General features: G+C 39.2%; 1 protein-coding gene across 2 annotated transcripts in view; it reads left to right on the top strand.

Moving 5' to 3' along the window:
• SND1 (staphylococcal nuclease and tudor domain containing 1) overlaps window positions 1-18,160 on the top strand; it is a 437,816-nt gene that overhangs the window by 199,685 nt on the left and 219,971 nt on the right. For both annotated transcript variants that reach the window (XM_075273874.1, XM_075273875.1), the window contains exon 14: window positions 7,537-7,609. In XM_075273874.1, coding sequence (XP_075129975.1) covers window positions 7,537-7,609 — 73 coding nt within the window. The remainder of the gene's footprint in view (window positions 1-7,536; window positions 7,610-18,160) is intronic.

The raw sequence follows: 18,160 nt of genomic DNA on the forward strand, positions 1-18,160 counted from the left end.
GGCTCTGCAAATGCGACATGGCCCCTGAAAACTATTCCAGCAACATCTGCCCTCCAAAATCCAAATAGCGCTCTTTCCATTCTGAGCCCCAACATGTACCCATACAGCAGATTATGGCCACATATGGGGTATTGCCGTGTTCAGAAGAAATTGTGTAACAAACTTTGGGGGGATTTTAATTCTTAAACTATTTGCAAAATTAAAAATATGGCGCTAAATGGACGATTCATTGGGAAAAAAAGTAATATTTCATTTTCACGTCCCAATGTTAATAAAATCTGTGAAACACCTGTGAGGCCAAAATACTCACTCTACCCCTAGATAAATTCTATGAGGGGTGTAGTTTCCAAAATGGGGTCACTTTTAGGGGGTTTCCACTGTATTGATACTTTAGGGGCTCTGCAAATGCGACATGGGATCTGAAAAATATTCCAGCAAAATCTGCCCTTCAAAAGCCAAATAGCGCTCTTTCCATTCTGAGCCCCGCCATATTCCCATACAGCAGATTATTACCACATTTGGGGCATTTCTGTGTTCAGGAGAAATTGTTTAACGAACTTTATGGAGCTTTTTCTCCTTTATCCTCTTGTGAAAATTAAAAATTTGGGGCTAAATTGACAGTTTGTTGGAAAAAAAGTAATTTTTCATTTTCAAGGCCCAATGTTAATAAAATCTGTGAAACAGCTGTAGGGTCAAAATGCTCACTCTACCCTTTGATATGTTCTGTGGGGGGTTTAGTTTCCAAAATGGGGTCACTTTTAGGGGGTTTCCACTGTATTGGTACTCTAGGGGCTCTGCAAATGAGACATGGCACCTAAAATTATTCCAGTAAAATCTGCCATCCAAAAGCCAAATAGCGCTCCTTCCATTCCAAGCCCCGCCATGTTCCAATACAGCATACTATGGCCACATATGGGGTATTGCCGTGTTCAGGAGAAATTGTTTAACAAACTGTGGGGGGCTTTTACTCCTTTAACCCCTTGTGAAAATGAAAACTTTGGAGATAAAGTGACATTTTAGTAATTTTTCATTTACACATCCCAATGTTAGTAAAATCTGTGAAACAACTGTAGGGCCCAAATGCTGACTATACCCCTTGATGAATTCTGTGAGGGGTGTGGATTCTAAAATGGGGTCACTTTTGGGGGGTTTCCATTGTTTTGGTACTCTAGGGTCTCTGCAAATAAGGCATGGCGCCTGAAAATTATTCCAGCAAAATCTGCTGTTCAAACACCCAGTGTCGCTCCTTCCCTTCCATGCACTGTCGTGTGCCCAAAAGTCAGTTTATACCCACATGTGGGGTATTTCTGTGCACTGGAGAAATTGCACAATAAACTATCAGATGCATTTTCTCCTTTAACCCTTTGTGAATGTGTTAATTTTAGGTCTAAATGAATGTATTAGTGAAAAAAAATGAAATGTCTAAATTTCACTGCCATATTATTTTTATTCTTATGAAATGCTTAAAGGGTTAACAAACATCCCAAATGCTGTTTTGAATAATTTGAGGGGTGCAGTTTTGAAAATGGGGTAATTTATGGGGGTTTCTATTATACAGGCCTTTATAATTACTTTCAGAACTGAAGTGGTCCCTAAAAAATTGGTTTGGAGAATTTTCTTGTAAATCTGGAAAATCGCTGTTACACTTTTAAGCCTTGTGACGTCCAAAATAAATTAAAAGACCATCAAAAGATGATGCCAATATAAAGCAGAGATATGGGAGATAATATTTATTCATGTATTTGGATGGTATGACTATCTGCTTGAAAAGTAGAGAATTTCACATTTTGAAAATTGCAATTTTTTTCAAATTTCCATCAAATTTCCTAGTTTTTTTTATAAATAAATGCAAAAATATTGATTAGTGTTTACCACTAACATGAAGTATAATGTGTTACGAAAAAAACAATCTCAAAATCATTTTTGTAAGTTAAAGCGTCTCAAAGTTATTGCCATTTAAAGTGACACATGTCAGTTTTGAAAAAAGAGGCCTGGTCTTTAACATACTTTTGGGCCTGGTCCTTAACCGGTTAAGGGGGGGGGGGGGGGGGGTGTTTTGCCCTCTCCTCCTTTGCCATCATTTATGCAAAAGAGAAAGCAACCTCTGAAGGTATACGCACTTGAAATAGTCCTGTATATATACCATTAAGATTATATTAAACTTTCTGTACTGAAGGTAAAGAAAACAATCTTGTCTTGTGCTCCCCCCCCCCATTTTTATTAAACAGAGCATCTAATAGCACAGGCACTGTTAGCATATTCCTACTGTGAAAGAGGTATACCCAGTGCCCGAGCCTTCTAGTAAGCAATTTGATCCGTAATGAAATGTTTTGTCTGAGAGGAAAAGAAAGCTTTTCCTAACTCATTATGTTTTTATTGACACTTGTCTCTTGTAAAATGATCTTGTGAAGTGAATGGTAGGATGTCTGCAGGGAAGGCCTGAACCTTTTACCTATTGGCTCATTGAGTCACATATGAGCTGGATATGAATAGAGACTCAGCGTGACCACTGTTCATCCCCCTGCCTCATTGGCCATTAAAGCCAGCATAGCACAGAGGGTGGGGGGCTCTAGACAGTCGGATTGTTTCATCCTTGATGGAAAGGGCTGTGTACAATAGATTAAGAGACAACAGGTGGTAGTGGACTTGAACGAACACAGGTTATTTTTAAATCATTGTGCTGTGTGGTAAGCTACTCTGACTTCCAACCTGCAAAGACCTAAGCAAACTGTTGCACTCCTTAGCCCCTTGCCAATTTATGTCATGATTCGTTATTAAGAATGTTCCTGTCTGTTGTGCATCTTCTCTTTTTGCATTAGCATATGATCTTCTCCTTCACTTGCTATATTATATGTATGGTTATTGCTTTCCAGTGAATGGCAAATGGGTGTTAATGTCAGCTCGGTGGCGCTTGCTAATTTGTTTCCCCCATCTAATTGACCAGTCGGACCAGCGCTGATTCCCTTGGAGAGCGATGCTCTTTACACCTGAGAGGCTTTTTCCCATTAACTCCACAGCACAAGCTTCATACTTTGCATTTAAATCCCCTCCATGTGATTAAGCAGTCGTAGGAATTAGCAGAAGGGAGGCATTATTACCTTTAATGTGTAAAATTGGGCCTCACAATAAAACTATTCTCTGCGGCAAGGCTTTCTTATAGAAATGGATGCAAATGTTGAGCTTACACAGTATGAACATGCGTTGTATACTGTACTCTCCCCACTCTTTGTTTCCAGCTGTTGTGGCAGACTGTGAGAATTACATGGCATGCCGACATTTATCTGGATTTACATATTCACTGATGGGCTCATCATTTAAGAACCAGATAGAACTGTAAACAGTGTGCAAAGAATCTTGGTGAGCATATGATCTTACTGTATAGGATAATGAATCCTTCATGACAGTTACACTGGTGACCCTTATTAGGTATACGGGCTGAAGTTGATATGGTCAGACCTGACTCTAAATAAAGTAGCACAGTCTACAACTAGACTTTATTCATCTTTGCTGCCTGAACTAAATAGTAGCAATTCTCTTGTTACCTTTAGCATGATTTTTATATATTCCTGTTGTAAGCTAAGGCCCCACGTTGCATAAAGGCAACTATTTTTGTTGTAGATTTAGAGGCGTTTTGGGTGGCTATAAAAAGAGTGGAGAATATCCAGAAAGCACTTATACTTCTCCCTTCTGCTCAGTCTACTCCTGTCTTTGGCTCAAAAAAACACAGCAAAATCTAAATGGGTTTTTCGCCTTAGCCTTGCGGACGACCATGGCCGTGGTCAGTGTGCCATCCGTGTATTTCATGGATAGCACACTGACCCATTCTTTTCTATGGACCCATACACATGAACGTGAATTTCACGGTCCTGTGTGCTGGTCGACAGTCCGGGCTACAAAATATAGAACAGGTCCTATTCCTGTCCTATTTTGCGGCCCGTGCTTCCATGACTCCTATTCATTTAATGAAAGGAGCCGCAAAAGCGCACCACACAGGGAACATCCCAGTTTTCCCCGTGTGCTTACCCGTGCTTTTAAATCACAGCAGGCTGGTTGCTTACATAGTCATGTTCGGGCCGGGAAGAATGAACTGTGTGTCGGGCTGATTTACCAATCCTAACAGTAAACCCAGGTAATACACAGATCATTTCTGCAGGCTGATGAAGAGGTGAAATAGGTTTTATAGGGAAAAAGCAGAACAGTTTTGTTTCTATACAGTGGCTACACAGTGCTTTTTCTTTCTCTAATTGCAGTAATGAATATCACATTTTAATATGCCTCTCACCTGTAATCTGATGACCATTCAATCTCTGGATTTGAATTTGGGCGCATTCACACGATGTAACGTGCCGCGTGATGTGGCACATATACGACGTGTGAGTGTTTGCGCGCCGTAAAAGCTCCCATTGATTTCAGTGGGAGTTAGGATCGTATACGCCGCGTTATTTTGCGGCCGCAAAATAATGCGTCGTATACAATCCTAACTCCCATTCATTACACCAAATAGAATATAACAATACGACAGGCATAGATACTTTTTGAAAAATGTGCACTAGAATGGGCGTGGTTTAAGTGTCTAGCTTTACGACACATTTATAAAACAGGAACAAATATGGTGCAGATTTCCTGTGCAAAGTAGACCACCTTTAAAATGGTGTAAAGTATTTACAACAATTTACTTTGTGTGCCAGATATTTGTCTCATGGTGATCCAGAATTTTGAAACTTCCAGAAACCATCCATATCTATGAAGGTCTGTACGACAGATTGATAAATATGTCTAAAACTAGAAATGGGATTTGTAGTTTAAGATAGACCGTATTGATAAATGTGCCCCATTGTGTCTTTGCCCCCTACGTACACCCTACGTAATCTCATCCAGTCCCTTCCCTGAATACTGATGCTTTCATTTTGGAGTAAGTGAAATACTGAAGTCATAAATAATGGAACTTGCGATTCCAATGCTGTTGATTTTTTTTTTTTTTTTCTTCACCTTTCTGAAAAAATTTTCATTTCATACATGTGGGGTAAAATTTTACTCCAAATACACCATATCCACTTTAGACCACCAGACAAAAGTGAAAAAATGAGGCTGATGTAAAAGCCTTCCAAAATACACAACACATTATAAATCCTGTGCACAGAGCACAAAACTTAAAAAAGGAGGGTGGACAGAATTAGGGTTGTTTCACACTAGTGCTTGTATTCCGTCCGCAAGGAGTCCGCATGGAGACCCCCTGGATGGAATGCAATCGCAATTGCAAGCGATGTGCTTGCAAAGCACATGGAGCCCATAGACTATAATTGGCTCTGTGTGCTTAACTGCACAGCGCTTGCATTAGCGTTGGTATTCCGTTCGGGGGGGTCTCCATGCGGACTCCTTTCGGACGGAATACAAGCGCTAGTGTGAAACAACCCTAAGTGTGTCACCACTCTAAAAGCTCAAATGCATAGTAAAATGTGCTACTCAGCTGAAGTGCATAGAAAAATATATTACTCCTTACAGCAATTAAAACAAATAAGCAAAAAAAACACCACCACCCCAAATTTTTCAGTTCTTCAAATATAACTCGCGTTATTTTTTTTATTGGTAATATGTCTGGGTTTGTTTGGGAGCATTTTTGTAATATACTTAAAGTGGTTGTCCATGCAAAAACGGACAACCCTTTTAACATTTAAGTTAGCTGGGGGCAGTGAAAAAAATACTCGCCTGTCCAGGGTCGGCTTCAGGCTTTTGTGGGCGTTTGGGTAACAGAACTTCAGACCTTTGAAGTAACCCATGTGTACTGCAGCAAAAAAACAAAAAAAACAAATTGGTTTTTTTTTTCTGAGGCAGACCTACTGGAGTTGAGTGTAATGCAATCCATTTGATACAAGTAGATAGAACCTGTTCAGACATCAGAAAGTAAAGAGTAAAGTAAAGCCTTTAAGTTAGGCATCTGCCCCATCTGCTCTTTATTTTCTGCCCCCCCTTCCCCCCCCCAGCTCATGGTGGTTGATGTAGAGCATCTTGTGGCTTTCCAGTGATGATTAGGCTCAAATGAATGAGTTTAACCACTGGGGAGTCTTAAGACGCGGTCTCCGAATCAGTTGTAGAATCCACAGCAAGATCGAGCAGGACACTTTGGCTTGCGGTTGACAAAACAGCCAGTCGCTGGAAGCGAATTAACTAGATCGGTGTCTGCAGACGCCGATCTAGTTAAAAATAAAAGATGTATTATTGGTGGTGCCGGGGTGGGCCCGGAGCAGCCACCCTTCTGTATTCGGCAGCCCAGTGGGCCCCCTCAGGAGCTTTCATATGCTGCCTAGACTGCATAATATCCTGAGATATCATTAGTTAAAAACATAGTCAGGAATTTGAACTTTATTATGTTTTTAACTATTGGCATCTCCATTTATTACAGATTTATTACAAATCATATGGCAGTATGTGAAAGCTGAGAATATTTTATGTTTTTCTAGGTTATGTAAAATACAGAGATACAGCATAAAATTAAAGTTCTTTTGTACGGGCAGTTTCATTAATTTCTTTGGAAATCCATTTTTCTGCGATGGTATCTATTTGTAGCACTAGCTCAGTATACCAACAATTCTGATATTATAGCAGTTTGCCGTCATATGGGGGCAACACGGTGGCTCAATAGTAAGGCCTCTTGCAGAGGGCCGTGTGTATTTTGTGGTCCACAAAATACTGTTCCATTTGTGGACCGTGTGTCTTCAGCATCAATGCCGTATGTCCCCCCCAAAAAAAGACGGTATTGCTTCAGTGCATCATCTGTATTTGTGGATTCATAGATGACACACTAAAGCAAACACCCTCCCCTGTGTGGGTAGCATGTTAACTGTTCCGCAAGTACGGATGACACATGGAATACATCCATGTGCTTTCCAGGTTTTTCACACCCCCATAAGCTTGGGACTCTCGGCCCAAACACAGATCCCTGGCATTTACGGTACTGTGCTTAGAGCCATAGGAATAGAATGGGTCAGTGTGCTATCAGGAAAAAACACAGAAAGCACACTGAAATGGCACAAAAGCGTCTTAAAGGGGCCTTAGCATGATACTGAAGAACAATAAATGCAAGGAGTTTGTATGTTCTCCCTGTGTTTGTGTAGGTTTCCTCCTATAAAGACATACTGATAGGGAATTTAGATTGAGCCTTATATGGAACACTGACCACAATGTCTCTAAAGCACTGCGGAACATGTTGGCATTATGCAAGTAAGACAAATAATAATTATATAATATATTGTTACATCGTGATCATATCTGATAAACCAGTGTTTCTTTTTTGTGCTAAACATATTTGCTTAGAAGCCCCCTTTGTACAAGTATTCATGTTGATGAATGCAAGCAGTTTTGCAGCACTGACAATGACTAGAAATATGATTCACTACTGAATGTGCACATATGCTTTTGCTTTTTTCCTGATTTCATATTGATTTTCTTTTAAAGTCTGTTTCCTGTGCTAAAGAATAAAATTTAACTATTTAGTAAGATGTTCATCACTTTTCTTTTCTACCTATTTTTATTTCATAGGGCCATTAAGAATGCCAAGGGACTTCACAGCAAAAAGGAAGTTCCCATACACAGGGTGGCAGACATTTCTGGGGTAAGAAAAGTTTTGCACAACATAATGCAAATCACAAATGTTCCATTGATGAATAAACTACAGAATCTTATTTCTAGGTTGGGTTGCCTTTAGAAAAGCTATTCTAGGCATACCTTTCATTCAGTGATTCTCGCAGCCATTTTTTGATTAACCTAGTTTTCTTGAATTATTCTTCATGGTGCACCAGAAACCTTATTACTGTTCTCCGGGCACCGCTGCGTCATCAGCAGCCTCTGTTTCTCACTGCCCCCTTCTTTACAACTCTTCACTGCTTCCAGAGCAGCTAGTCACATATAGCACATTTAAAATCTAGCACATGCGCTGTACGTGACTAGCTGCTCTGGAAGCAGCGTAGAGGTGTAGAAGGAGGGATTGCATGTGAAGAAGGGGGCATTGAGAAACGGAGGCAGCTGATGATGCAGCTGTGCTCGGGGAACAGTGATAACGCTTCTGGTGCTCCCTGAAGACTAATTTACATATCAAGAAAACCGGGTTAATTGAAAAACGGCGGCGAGGATCAATGAATGAAAGGTATGCCTAGAATAGACTTTCTAAATGCTATGTATTTTATTAAAAACAAAACAAACCCCCCCCCCAAAAAAAAAACAAAAACAAACAAACAAAACTATATAGCCAGTAATAGACTCCCAGGCCAGTGCCAGGATTTAACCTTTCACCTGCTAGAAGTGAAAATGTCCCAAGTGTCACAACTATGGTTCTTCAGGCTTGCTAGGTTCTTGATAATTTTAAACCAGATCGAAACAACCCTGTCCACAGCTGGGATACTGACATGGTAAAATCCCGCATCATAGCAGTAAAGGCTTTTTGGAAAGTCGGGCATGATGTTCAAGGGAGCTACCCCTAGAGGGCAGCAAACAGAGGCACTGTTTTCCTATTTGCATCTTGGGAAACAGATTTGCATATTTTTCCTTTAGTCTTTGTGATTTATTACTATCAGTAGTCTATTATAGTGTAATAAATGTCAAGACCGCTGACATTTCCTCTGGGAAATTGAATTTCTCTGGAAAATTATTGTTTTTTGGTTTCTTCCAAGTGGAATTTTAAACTCAGTTGCAGTTTAAGCATTTCTCTTAGGTTTTCCTGTAAAAACCTATGATTGCTGCCTATGCTTTAATTGTAACTTGTATTTACTCCTCTCCTATTCCTGTGCCCAAAAATCGCTTTGTGCAACATATCTCATGCTGGCACAGCTTGCCATCATATCCAATTTACTAATCATTTAGTGATTCCTGTGTGATTGCTATTTCCCAGACTGTTTTTCATTCCCATCAACCTGCTGTGCGATGGGACTCTGATATGCAGCTGCCCTCGCTGTTAATTGCATACTTAGATTTGGGAATCTAGTAACGGCCTGACAGTGTTGTAACATGTTTTTAGAAGCTCCTACAATTGATCGCGCCTTGGAAATTATAGTCCAGGTTAAAACGCTGTGAAGTTACCGCCTGGTTAAATCAGCCTTGTATTTACAGAATGAAGTTGCCAGTTGCCCTCTGCTTAGGCTTCTAGAAGAAATCATCTTTGCTTTCTCTGCTTTATCTTCACAACTCCTTTACATTTTGTTCCCCTTGCACGAAAAAGTTGCAGTTTCTGGTGCTTCCCTGGTGCAAAACCCCTCATTGTCTCAAAAGGAATATACATTTTAATTTTATTTAAAATAAAGCTTAAAGAGGTTACAACTTTTCATATTCTTATAATTTTTTTAATTTTTTTTTTACCCTGCAATACTTTTATCATATTCATTTGTAGTCTGTAAATGAGAATATTTATTATTACATTCAGAGCCTACTACCCTGTACAGACCTAGCTCTGCTCTCAGCTGAGAGATGAATACAGTTTTATCTGGTCAGTGGACTAAATATATCATAAGAAGCACAAATCTTTTTGGTTTGGATATATTGTATCGGTCTGGAGTCCAAACTGTTTAACATATACAGCATTGCCTAGATGATCAAAATTGTCTTCTGCGCTGAGACTTCTGTCTCTGCCTACTCTACTGATGCTCTGAATTTTCACATGGCCAATCCCTCATTGGTGTACAAGGCGCAGAAGTAGAGCAGGGTTGTTCAGAGGCAGATAAAAACGATTACTACCACCACCTACTCCCCCGCCATTGCTGAGATTGTAAGGGGAGTATAGTACTAGCTTGTATGGTGCAGCGAGCGCTGAAAATATTATTCCCCACGTTACCTCTTTAAGCAATTGAAAATACCTTTGAACTCAGAGAATCATTTTAGTTTAATGTCGATGATCTGTTTTTCATTGTCACATGTGAAACACTGTATAAAGTACATGTGGCTTTATTTTCCTCTGAATATAAGTTCCTTTGGTTCTCCTCACCTATTTGGCCAGCTCTGATTACATCATTTTCTCTTTTCCTCTTCTATGTCAGTTACCTCTCCTTGTGCACGCTCTCTATTTTCATCTCAGTTTGTGTCTTTGCACATCTGATTGCTCCTACGGCTTCCTCCTGTTTCTTAGTCCGATGGCAACTTTTCTCTTATGTATATCATGTTCCTACTAGAGCATGTACAGAAAGGGTGTCATATGGAAGCTACTAGTGATCTTTCAGCCTCTCTAGGGGCATCTCTTTAAAGGCAGGAGTACCTGTACCTTTAAAAAATTAGATTTTATTTTTATTTGTAGTCCAGTGACACTTGCTGTGTACGGTCCCCTCCTTCCTGCTGTGTGATCGATGTCTCATCATGCGCTGTAGCACATACTACACTCTCAGTATCCCTTTATTATGTGAGATCATTCTCTCCCACACTTAGGAACTCTGCTTCTTTGTCCTCCATCCTCCCTTTTCTCCTCTGATGCCAAGAGTTGTTTCTTAGTCGCTGCAGCCTTCTGTGCCATCTGAGAGAGAATGTGTCTGCAGGATCAACCACTAGAGAGCAGTCTGCATGCTGGTGAAGTAAAGTTGGCCATATACTTTACATAAAATTATTTGATTGAGGGGCTATTTTTCTCACTTTACAGGTGGAATCTTCTTACACGTAGGGACCTAGCAAGGAGATTGAGCATGAAAAATGTAAATGTTTTGAATAAAGTTATGTGGCCACTTCTGCCATTCAAGGGGAGTTGTGGATGCACCTGCAAACACCTACGGTATACACATCTATTGCCACCTTTAAAAAATATTTGTTTTAATTTAACCACAAGTAGCAAAGATGAGTGAAACAGCACTAAGGTCTCCTTTACTCACTGTTCTATTGAGCCATGTTAATATGCATGGTAAAGATACTTCACTGCCACTGCTGATACTGTGTCACTCTTTCCTTACTGTGCTGTAGTAATTACATGATTGTTTACATCTCAGTCTCCTTGACCCATGCTTTTTTTCTGCCCTAATATTATAAAACCTCTTAAAATATTCCTTGAATTGAGAAGCATGCAGTAGCTGTCATACACTACTCGGAGTCTACAAACACCTATATTCACAAAGTAAAGAAAAAGGATCTTTAATATGTAGTTTTTATTGATTCTTATAAATACCAATGGAGATATTGTCAACTAAATTATGTACATAGATAATCGCTTCAATGCCTGCTCTCAATTATAAATTATGTGAGTGTAATGAGCAGTGAGGTAGGTAGTATAAACTTTTCCAGGGTAAGGGTTCATCTGCTCTACTGTCTCTTCTTCCTTCCACTTCTTGGTTTCAGTGACAAGTTGATGGGCAGACTTATGCTCTGTTCGATATGTTGGAGATTCTTTTGTTCTGGTCCATCAAAAGACTAGAAGAGCAGAAAAACAGTCTGTCTAATGGCAGAAAGCAACTGTTCCCGGGGATCCAATTGACTGTAAAGGGGGGTCCTTCAGGTGTAGTTTATTTTTTTTTTTTTACAAAGCATCATTGGATGAAAAATTCATTCTTGCAGGACTTTTTTGTTCAGGATATGTGTCAGGCACAATGTTCCGAACAGACACTCCGACACAAATGTGAACAAAGTCATAGCCTGTTGATTGCAACTCAGGACAACGGCATTCTTCTGAGCATAAACTCTACACTGTTATGCATGGATGTGGAGTCAGTAGGCCAAACCACCAATTCTTGACTCCTTTGTTTTCCACACAGACTGTTACTCCTGCTCTGTCTCTAACTCCTTTACATGGTCATACAGAAGAAGTAAAGCTTCTCCAATTCATTTAAAAGCTAGGGGTTGACTTCCCATTAAAGTAAATATGCAACAAACTATACTTCTAATTAATTATACAAGATTTATAATTGTATAATTCAAAATAATGACTCTTGTTGTTCTGAAACTAGAGTCAAAGTTTTTCGACTTTAACAAAAAACTGGTTCTGACTCCACCGCCCTGCTATTATCTTTGGGTTTATGTAGAGAGGTACCGTATATACTCGAGTATAAGCCGAATTTTTCAGCCCAGTTTTTGTGCTGAAAAAGCCTCCCTCGGCTTATACTCGAGTCAGCAAAAAAAAAAAAAAAAAAAATTTGCAGTAGTTGCTGGGTGCTGGGGAAGGGGTGTTTTGGTTGTCTGTCTGGCCCTTCCCTGAGCTTGAGGACTGAGGGTTTTTTTCCCCCACTTGGAATTCAGCCTGGCTGAATATAGGGGATCTGCAGTGCTGAAAACTGGGCTGAAAAATTCGGCTTATACTCGAGTATATACGGTACCTCTCTACATAAACCCAAAGATAATAGCAGGGCGGTGGAGTCAGAACCAGTTTTTTGTTAAAGTCGAAAAACTTTGACTCTAGTTTCAGAACAACAAGAGTCATTATTTTGAATTATACAATGACCAGCCACAATATTAATGTATAGAATCTCCCATAAAATAGTGCAAAAGAAAAAAAAAAGATTTAAAAAAAAAATAAAAGTTCTAAATCATTCCTTTCCCTAGAATACATACAAAAGTAGAATATGACTGTAAAACACAAACACATTAGGTATCCCTGTGTCTGAAAGTGTCTACTGAATATAGGGGATATGCAGTGCTCCTGATCTGTCGGGAAGGGGTTAATAGGAGCACTGCAGATCCCCTATATTCAGCCAGGCTGAATTCCAAGTGGGGGAAAAAAACCCTCAGTCCTCAAGCTCAGGGAAGGGCCAGACAGACAACCAAAACACCCCTTCCCCAGCACCCAGCAACTACTGCACCCCAAAACTACGACCATTTTAATTTTTTAAATTTTCCAGTAGCTGCTGCATTTCCCCCCTAGGCTTATACTCGAGTCAATAAGTTTTCCCAGTTTTTTGTGGTAAAATTAGGGGGTTGGCTTATACTCGAGTATATACGGTAACCAAGACACTGATAAAAGCACTGTTCTGGAGTTATCAGGTCCCAGCAGCTATGGTAACTTTGGCAAGTGGAGACTTCTGTCAGCTCTTTATTCACAGTGAGGAGAAGTGAGGTGACTGGGAACAGACACTGACATTACTAGCCCGATCACTGCTAATAGATAGCAGCAGTGGTCTTAAACCTAAACCAACCAGCTGTAAACACAAAGGAGACACATTCAGTACTATCCAGCAAATGAGTCAAGATAAATTAAGCAATGTAGTAGGTAAAACTCTTTATTTAGCTTAAAGGGGTTGTCCGTGATCAAAATGGAATTCCTACACTAATCTAAATACCCTTCCCCCGACTACTTTCTAAACTACATAAATTAGCCAAAATGTATGTTTACCCATATCCCTGGGGTGGTCCCAGGGACAGCCCCAGGTGCATTTTCTGATCATCTGGTGAAGTTCCGTTTCCAGAAACGGAACGTCATCAATACTCTCCCCCTCTCCACCCCATCATATTTACGTGTCTTCCTCCCAGACTCCCTTCTGAGGGATGGCTCCTCCTCTTCTGCTGGCACATGTGCAGGCTGGAGGAGCCTCCCACGCCTATGCAGTATAGGTGGATTGCCAGCTACATTGTCGGGACTATTGCACACGCTCTGGCGGAGTCAAAGACAAAGAGGAGCTGTCATGCAAGAGGAAATCTGGAAGGAAGACAGGTTAGTATGATGGGAGGGGGGGTGTTGAGTTAGTTGGGAAGGTTTAGTAACAGGCAGGATAGTTATGGAGACAAGGAGGGGGTGTAAGAGAAGGAGGGGAGGAGTGAGAAGGGAGGTAGTGTGTCTGCTAATACTATCATGATGCATTTCATGAGCTAAGACAGAAGAATTCTACACCATTTAAACAAATGCAGAGGATGCCAGGAGCTCCCAGAGAAACCCAGAAATCACTCAAAACACTGCTAAAGGTATTTGGGTGCACTTAATAACCCATTAATAACACTAACAGACCTTTTTAAAAAAAAAATATATATATGTTGACCAAAAAAGCCCTTTAAAGCTAGGAGTTTTATTTGGATAGAGGACAATATTCTAATAATGGAGAGGTATATTGCTATCTCTAGTTCATGCAAACCAGCTACCTGTCTTTGGGGGTAAAGATCCATGGCACCCTGAATTATTGGTGCCAATAGCAACCAATAAGTGACTCTCTAAAAAGCAGGGATTTAGAGCAAGTTGGCCACACTTTTTTTGCAGCCTGTTTTCTGTTCTGACTCCTGTATAAATAGCTGACAGTCATGGTCTGTAAGAGGCAGTAAAGCTCCAATAAATTTATAAAATTTTTTGATTTGTTTGATATTAAATATGCTACAAACTGAGTATCTAATTAATTGTACAATATTAATAATTGTATAATACATTTAAAAACATTTTATTTTGAAACTGGGTTTGGAGTTGATGCCATTTTTATTTTGACTACATCCAAAATTGGCACCGACTCTACAGTCCTACTACAAAGGCATACAAAATTACTATCTGTCCCTATTTCCCTGTGCTTTCCTGGAGAAGTAAGCTATATTACCTGGGGAGCCAGAGCGATTCATTATAGTAGTGGTAGTGGTATACCAGATCTATGGCTACAGCCCATCCTGTCCATCACTGTATTGATTTATCCTGTGATATATTACAAACCACAACCCCTACATTCTCTGTTACTGATTATTTCTTTCTTTCTTATTGTTTCCAGCTTGCATTCCATGTTATTTAGTTACTACAGTATTAAAATGGCAAAGTACATATGTAGCAGAGTTAACCCAACTTTCTGCATTGGGATAAATTTCTGTAGTGTGATAGACTACAAAAGTCAGTGAAAAGCCATTACATTGTTCATTTTTTTGTCAATGAGTTTCCATTGGCTTTTGTTGTCTTCTATGATGATATCATTCTAAAGCAAGATAGTTGAGTTAAATCTCCTTCATCTGTATGCTCCGCTTGTTCTTTGTTTTTTTTTCCAGCTCTTATAACAAATATCAAAGCCTGAAGATGGGTATAAGCACAAATCTCTGCATTTGAGGATTCTTTGTTTTTCTTCATTGAACAAGCAGCATAGAGCATATTTGTTTTTGCGATTCCTTAAGGGTCTATCATTCTTATTTGGGTAAATGCCATATCAAAGATCCTTCTACCACTTTTTAGTCATCGGCCAATACTGATGAGCATTTCAGATATCCTTTGCTGTATGCTGATTGTTTATAGATATATACACTTCCTAGACCTCTATTTGAGAGTTACAAAGCTAGCTGTAAAATGTTTACAGTGTGGTGACTACTCTTAATACTTTATCCTTGCAATCCCAGATTCTTATTCATCCATGAACTGCAGCATGGTGTTTAAGATATCCCTTTATTCTTTAATTCTGTAGTTAATTGCCTTTCTATGGAAGGCTGGGCTACATTGTCAGATATTGCATATGATGTGATACAATGCAAAGTCAAAGTACAAATTTTCAGGGCTGTTTTTACGAAGCTTCCTGAGCAAATTGGTGAATGTGATATTTATGATGGCAACAAATTCAATAGTGTTGCGTTTTATCACTACTGTCATGGTTTTCCTACTCAGTAAGCCATTCAGTTACAATGTCCATGTAGAGGTATGTTTCTGTGAAGCCATGGCATAACTGATGCAATGATGTAGTAATCTTTATAGAAAGTCAGATCTTATAGAATAGTACCTTCCTATCCAAGTGGAAGTTAACACTCCTTGATATACAGCATAGAGGCCCCACTCTTTGAGGAATCAACGTTTTACCACCTACTTGTCTAGTATGCCCAATTTTTTTTAGCAGCAATAAAAGAGCTTTTATCTTTGGAATGGCTGAACATATTTTGATAAAAAAAAACAAAAACAAAATGCCAAAATACTCAGTGAGTAGATGATATATGTCTGTTCAGACCTGGTGACTGGTCCTCTTTAAATATCAGTGCACCAGCTGTAGAGTTTATCTTGTGTCCTGCAAAGACTTGTTGCATATTCCAGATCTGTGGGTGGTATTGATGATGTGTTGACTTGAATGAATTAGTAGTAATAGTGAGCAGTCTATAAAAGGTCAGCCTCCTGCTGTGCATAAACACTGCTGACCTTTCTACTCCACAAGAGTAGTTACAGAATTTCCTCTTGTCACTAGCTAATCACTGAGATTTGCTTTGATCGTTTTTTTGACAACTTCCGTTTGGGGAAATAAAAAAGCAGAAACAAACAAACAAAAAAACACCTTTTAATAGCTAAAAATGTTAATTTGCCACCAGTTAGTGTCACTTAGCGTTAAACAAATTGCTTATGACATTTTTAATTTATACATTGTTAGTTTATTCATTAAAACCATATATTAAAATATTCCTTTTTTATTTTTGAATTTAGTTTTATTTTATTCTATATTCCATACATGATCATTGGGCCTGTCATCATGTTTGAGCACCTCCTTTTCTCTGTTAATAGCATTGAATGGTTTGCTTATTTGCATTGCTATGGCCATAGGAGCAGTAGTCTGGAGCCATCTCCTTTAAGTTTATGTGAGAGTTTTCTGGGTATACTCTACATGTGCATGTGAGGGTAGGGTAGATAAGCTGTAGGGTGTGCAACCTAGCCTAGCCACCTAGCCAGTTAAACAACTAGCCAGTTAAATAGCAACACCATATACACTATAAAAAAAATTGCATACACAAAGACATTGTAAAATAGTGAGCAACAGAGTCCACTGCACAGCGCTGATGGGAGTACGGTAATCTGCTGAACGCCTGATGAAGCCATCCTAGGCAAAACACGCGTCAGGTGTTCAGCAGATTACTCCCATCGGCGCTGTGCAGTGGACTCCGTTGCTCACTATTTTACAATGTCTTTGTGTATGCATTTTTTTTTTTATATATTATGTTGCTATTTAACTGGCTAGTTGTTTAACTGGCTAGGTGTTATATTCCCAGGTTTGAGTGTTATATGTGCACATGCTTTAGTTCAGAGATACTCTAATATATACCTATGACTAGGAGCTGTACTGCACTTTACTGAGTGGGTTGGTTTATGCGTCTGCTCACTATTTTTAGTGAGTTATTTTTGTATGTCTCCTTGTGTTTTTTATTTTTAACTATTTGGTTATCAATAAAAAAAAATGTCATACTATATATATTTATTTGCATTTGTCTCATGTTTTCTTTGGTTGGTATGTCTATTCTATAGTGGGACTTTATTTGGTATAGGGTGGGGTACGCTTTTTAGTTTCTTGTTTTCTTATGGATTGCCTAGAGGATTCCAGCACCAGACCTGCAACTCTTCATTTTAGAGCTGCATGAAAAAATGTCAATGAGACTACAGAGAAAAGAAGCTATATTCATTTTCATGGCTTCCTTCTAGACCAGGGGTCATCAACCTCTGGCACCTGTGCAAAGTCGGCACTTACCTGGCACAGGGCTCTCAGCTGTGCTGCTCCAGGAAAGGAGATAGTAAGAGGGAAGCATGAGGTGTGACATTTTGTCTAGGCTTGAACTAAAAGTATACACAACTAAATATAGGGCAAAAAATCGTCAGGGGGAAGCCACGGTAGTGGCGAAACGCGCGTCGGGGCGCGTTCACTACATGAAGGTCCACCCATAGGTAATTTACCACTTGGTATCATGTTATTTCACAGAATATTTGCACTTTAAAAAACTATATGTTATATATGCACTTTAGAAACCATGGATGTTTCACATATCCTTATATATATGTAATGTAAGTGTCATTTATTCGTCATCAACCATTAGTATTTCATCTTGGGCCTTCATTGTTCTGTTTGGTTGTATCACCCCATTCATTATTTCTGTCTTATATATGTTTTAAAATGTATTTAAATAAAGCTTTATATATTTTTTGCTAAACATTTTCTGTGGCAGTGCGCTTTTTTAGCATAGTGTTCTAGGCTTGAACTAGCCTACTCAAAAGCTAACAATCATTTTTATACCTTGAACCAAGTCTAAAAGTATAATATGACAGCAGAACATACTAAAGTGTGTGTTCATTCATTTCAAGAAGGCTACTCAGGATCAACTTTCGTGTGAACAGAGGATTCAATCACCAGAGAAGGATCAGACTGAAATAGAAGTGTAATAAACTATTCAATTGGTTGCTGATAAGGATTGTTATATATACTTTTCTGAAGGGGTCAACATCCTTACATTTGTTGCAGGTCACATGGATTTCTTCATCTTTGTTTTTTTTTTTTTTTTTTTTTAATCAGCACACCATACATAAAAG

Source organism: Leptodactylus fuscus, chromosome 5 (genome assembly GCF_031893055.1).
Source record: "Leptodactylus fuscus isolate aLepFus1 chromosome 5, aLepFus1.hap2, whole genome shotgun sequence".
NCBI lineage: Eukaryota > Metazoa > Chordata > Amphibia > Anura > Leptodactylidae > Leptodactylus > Leptodactylus fuscus.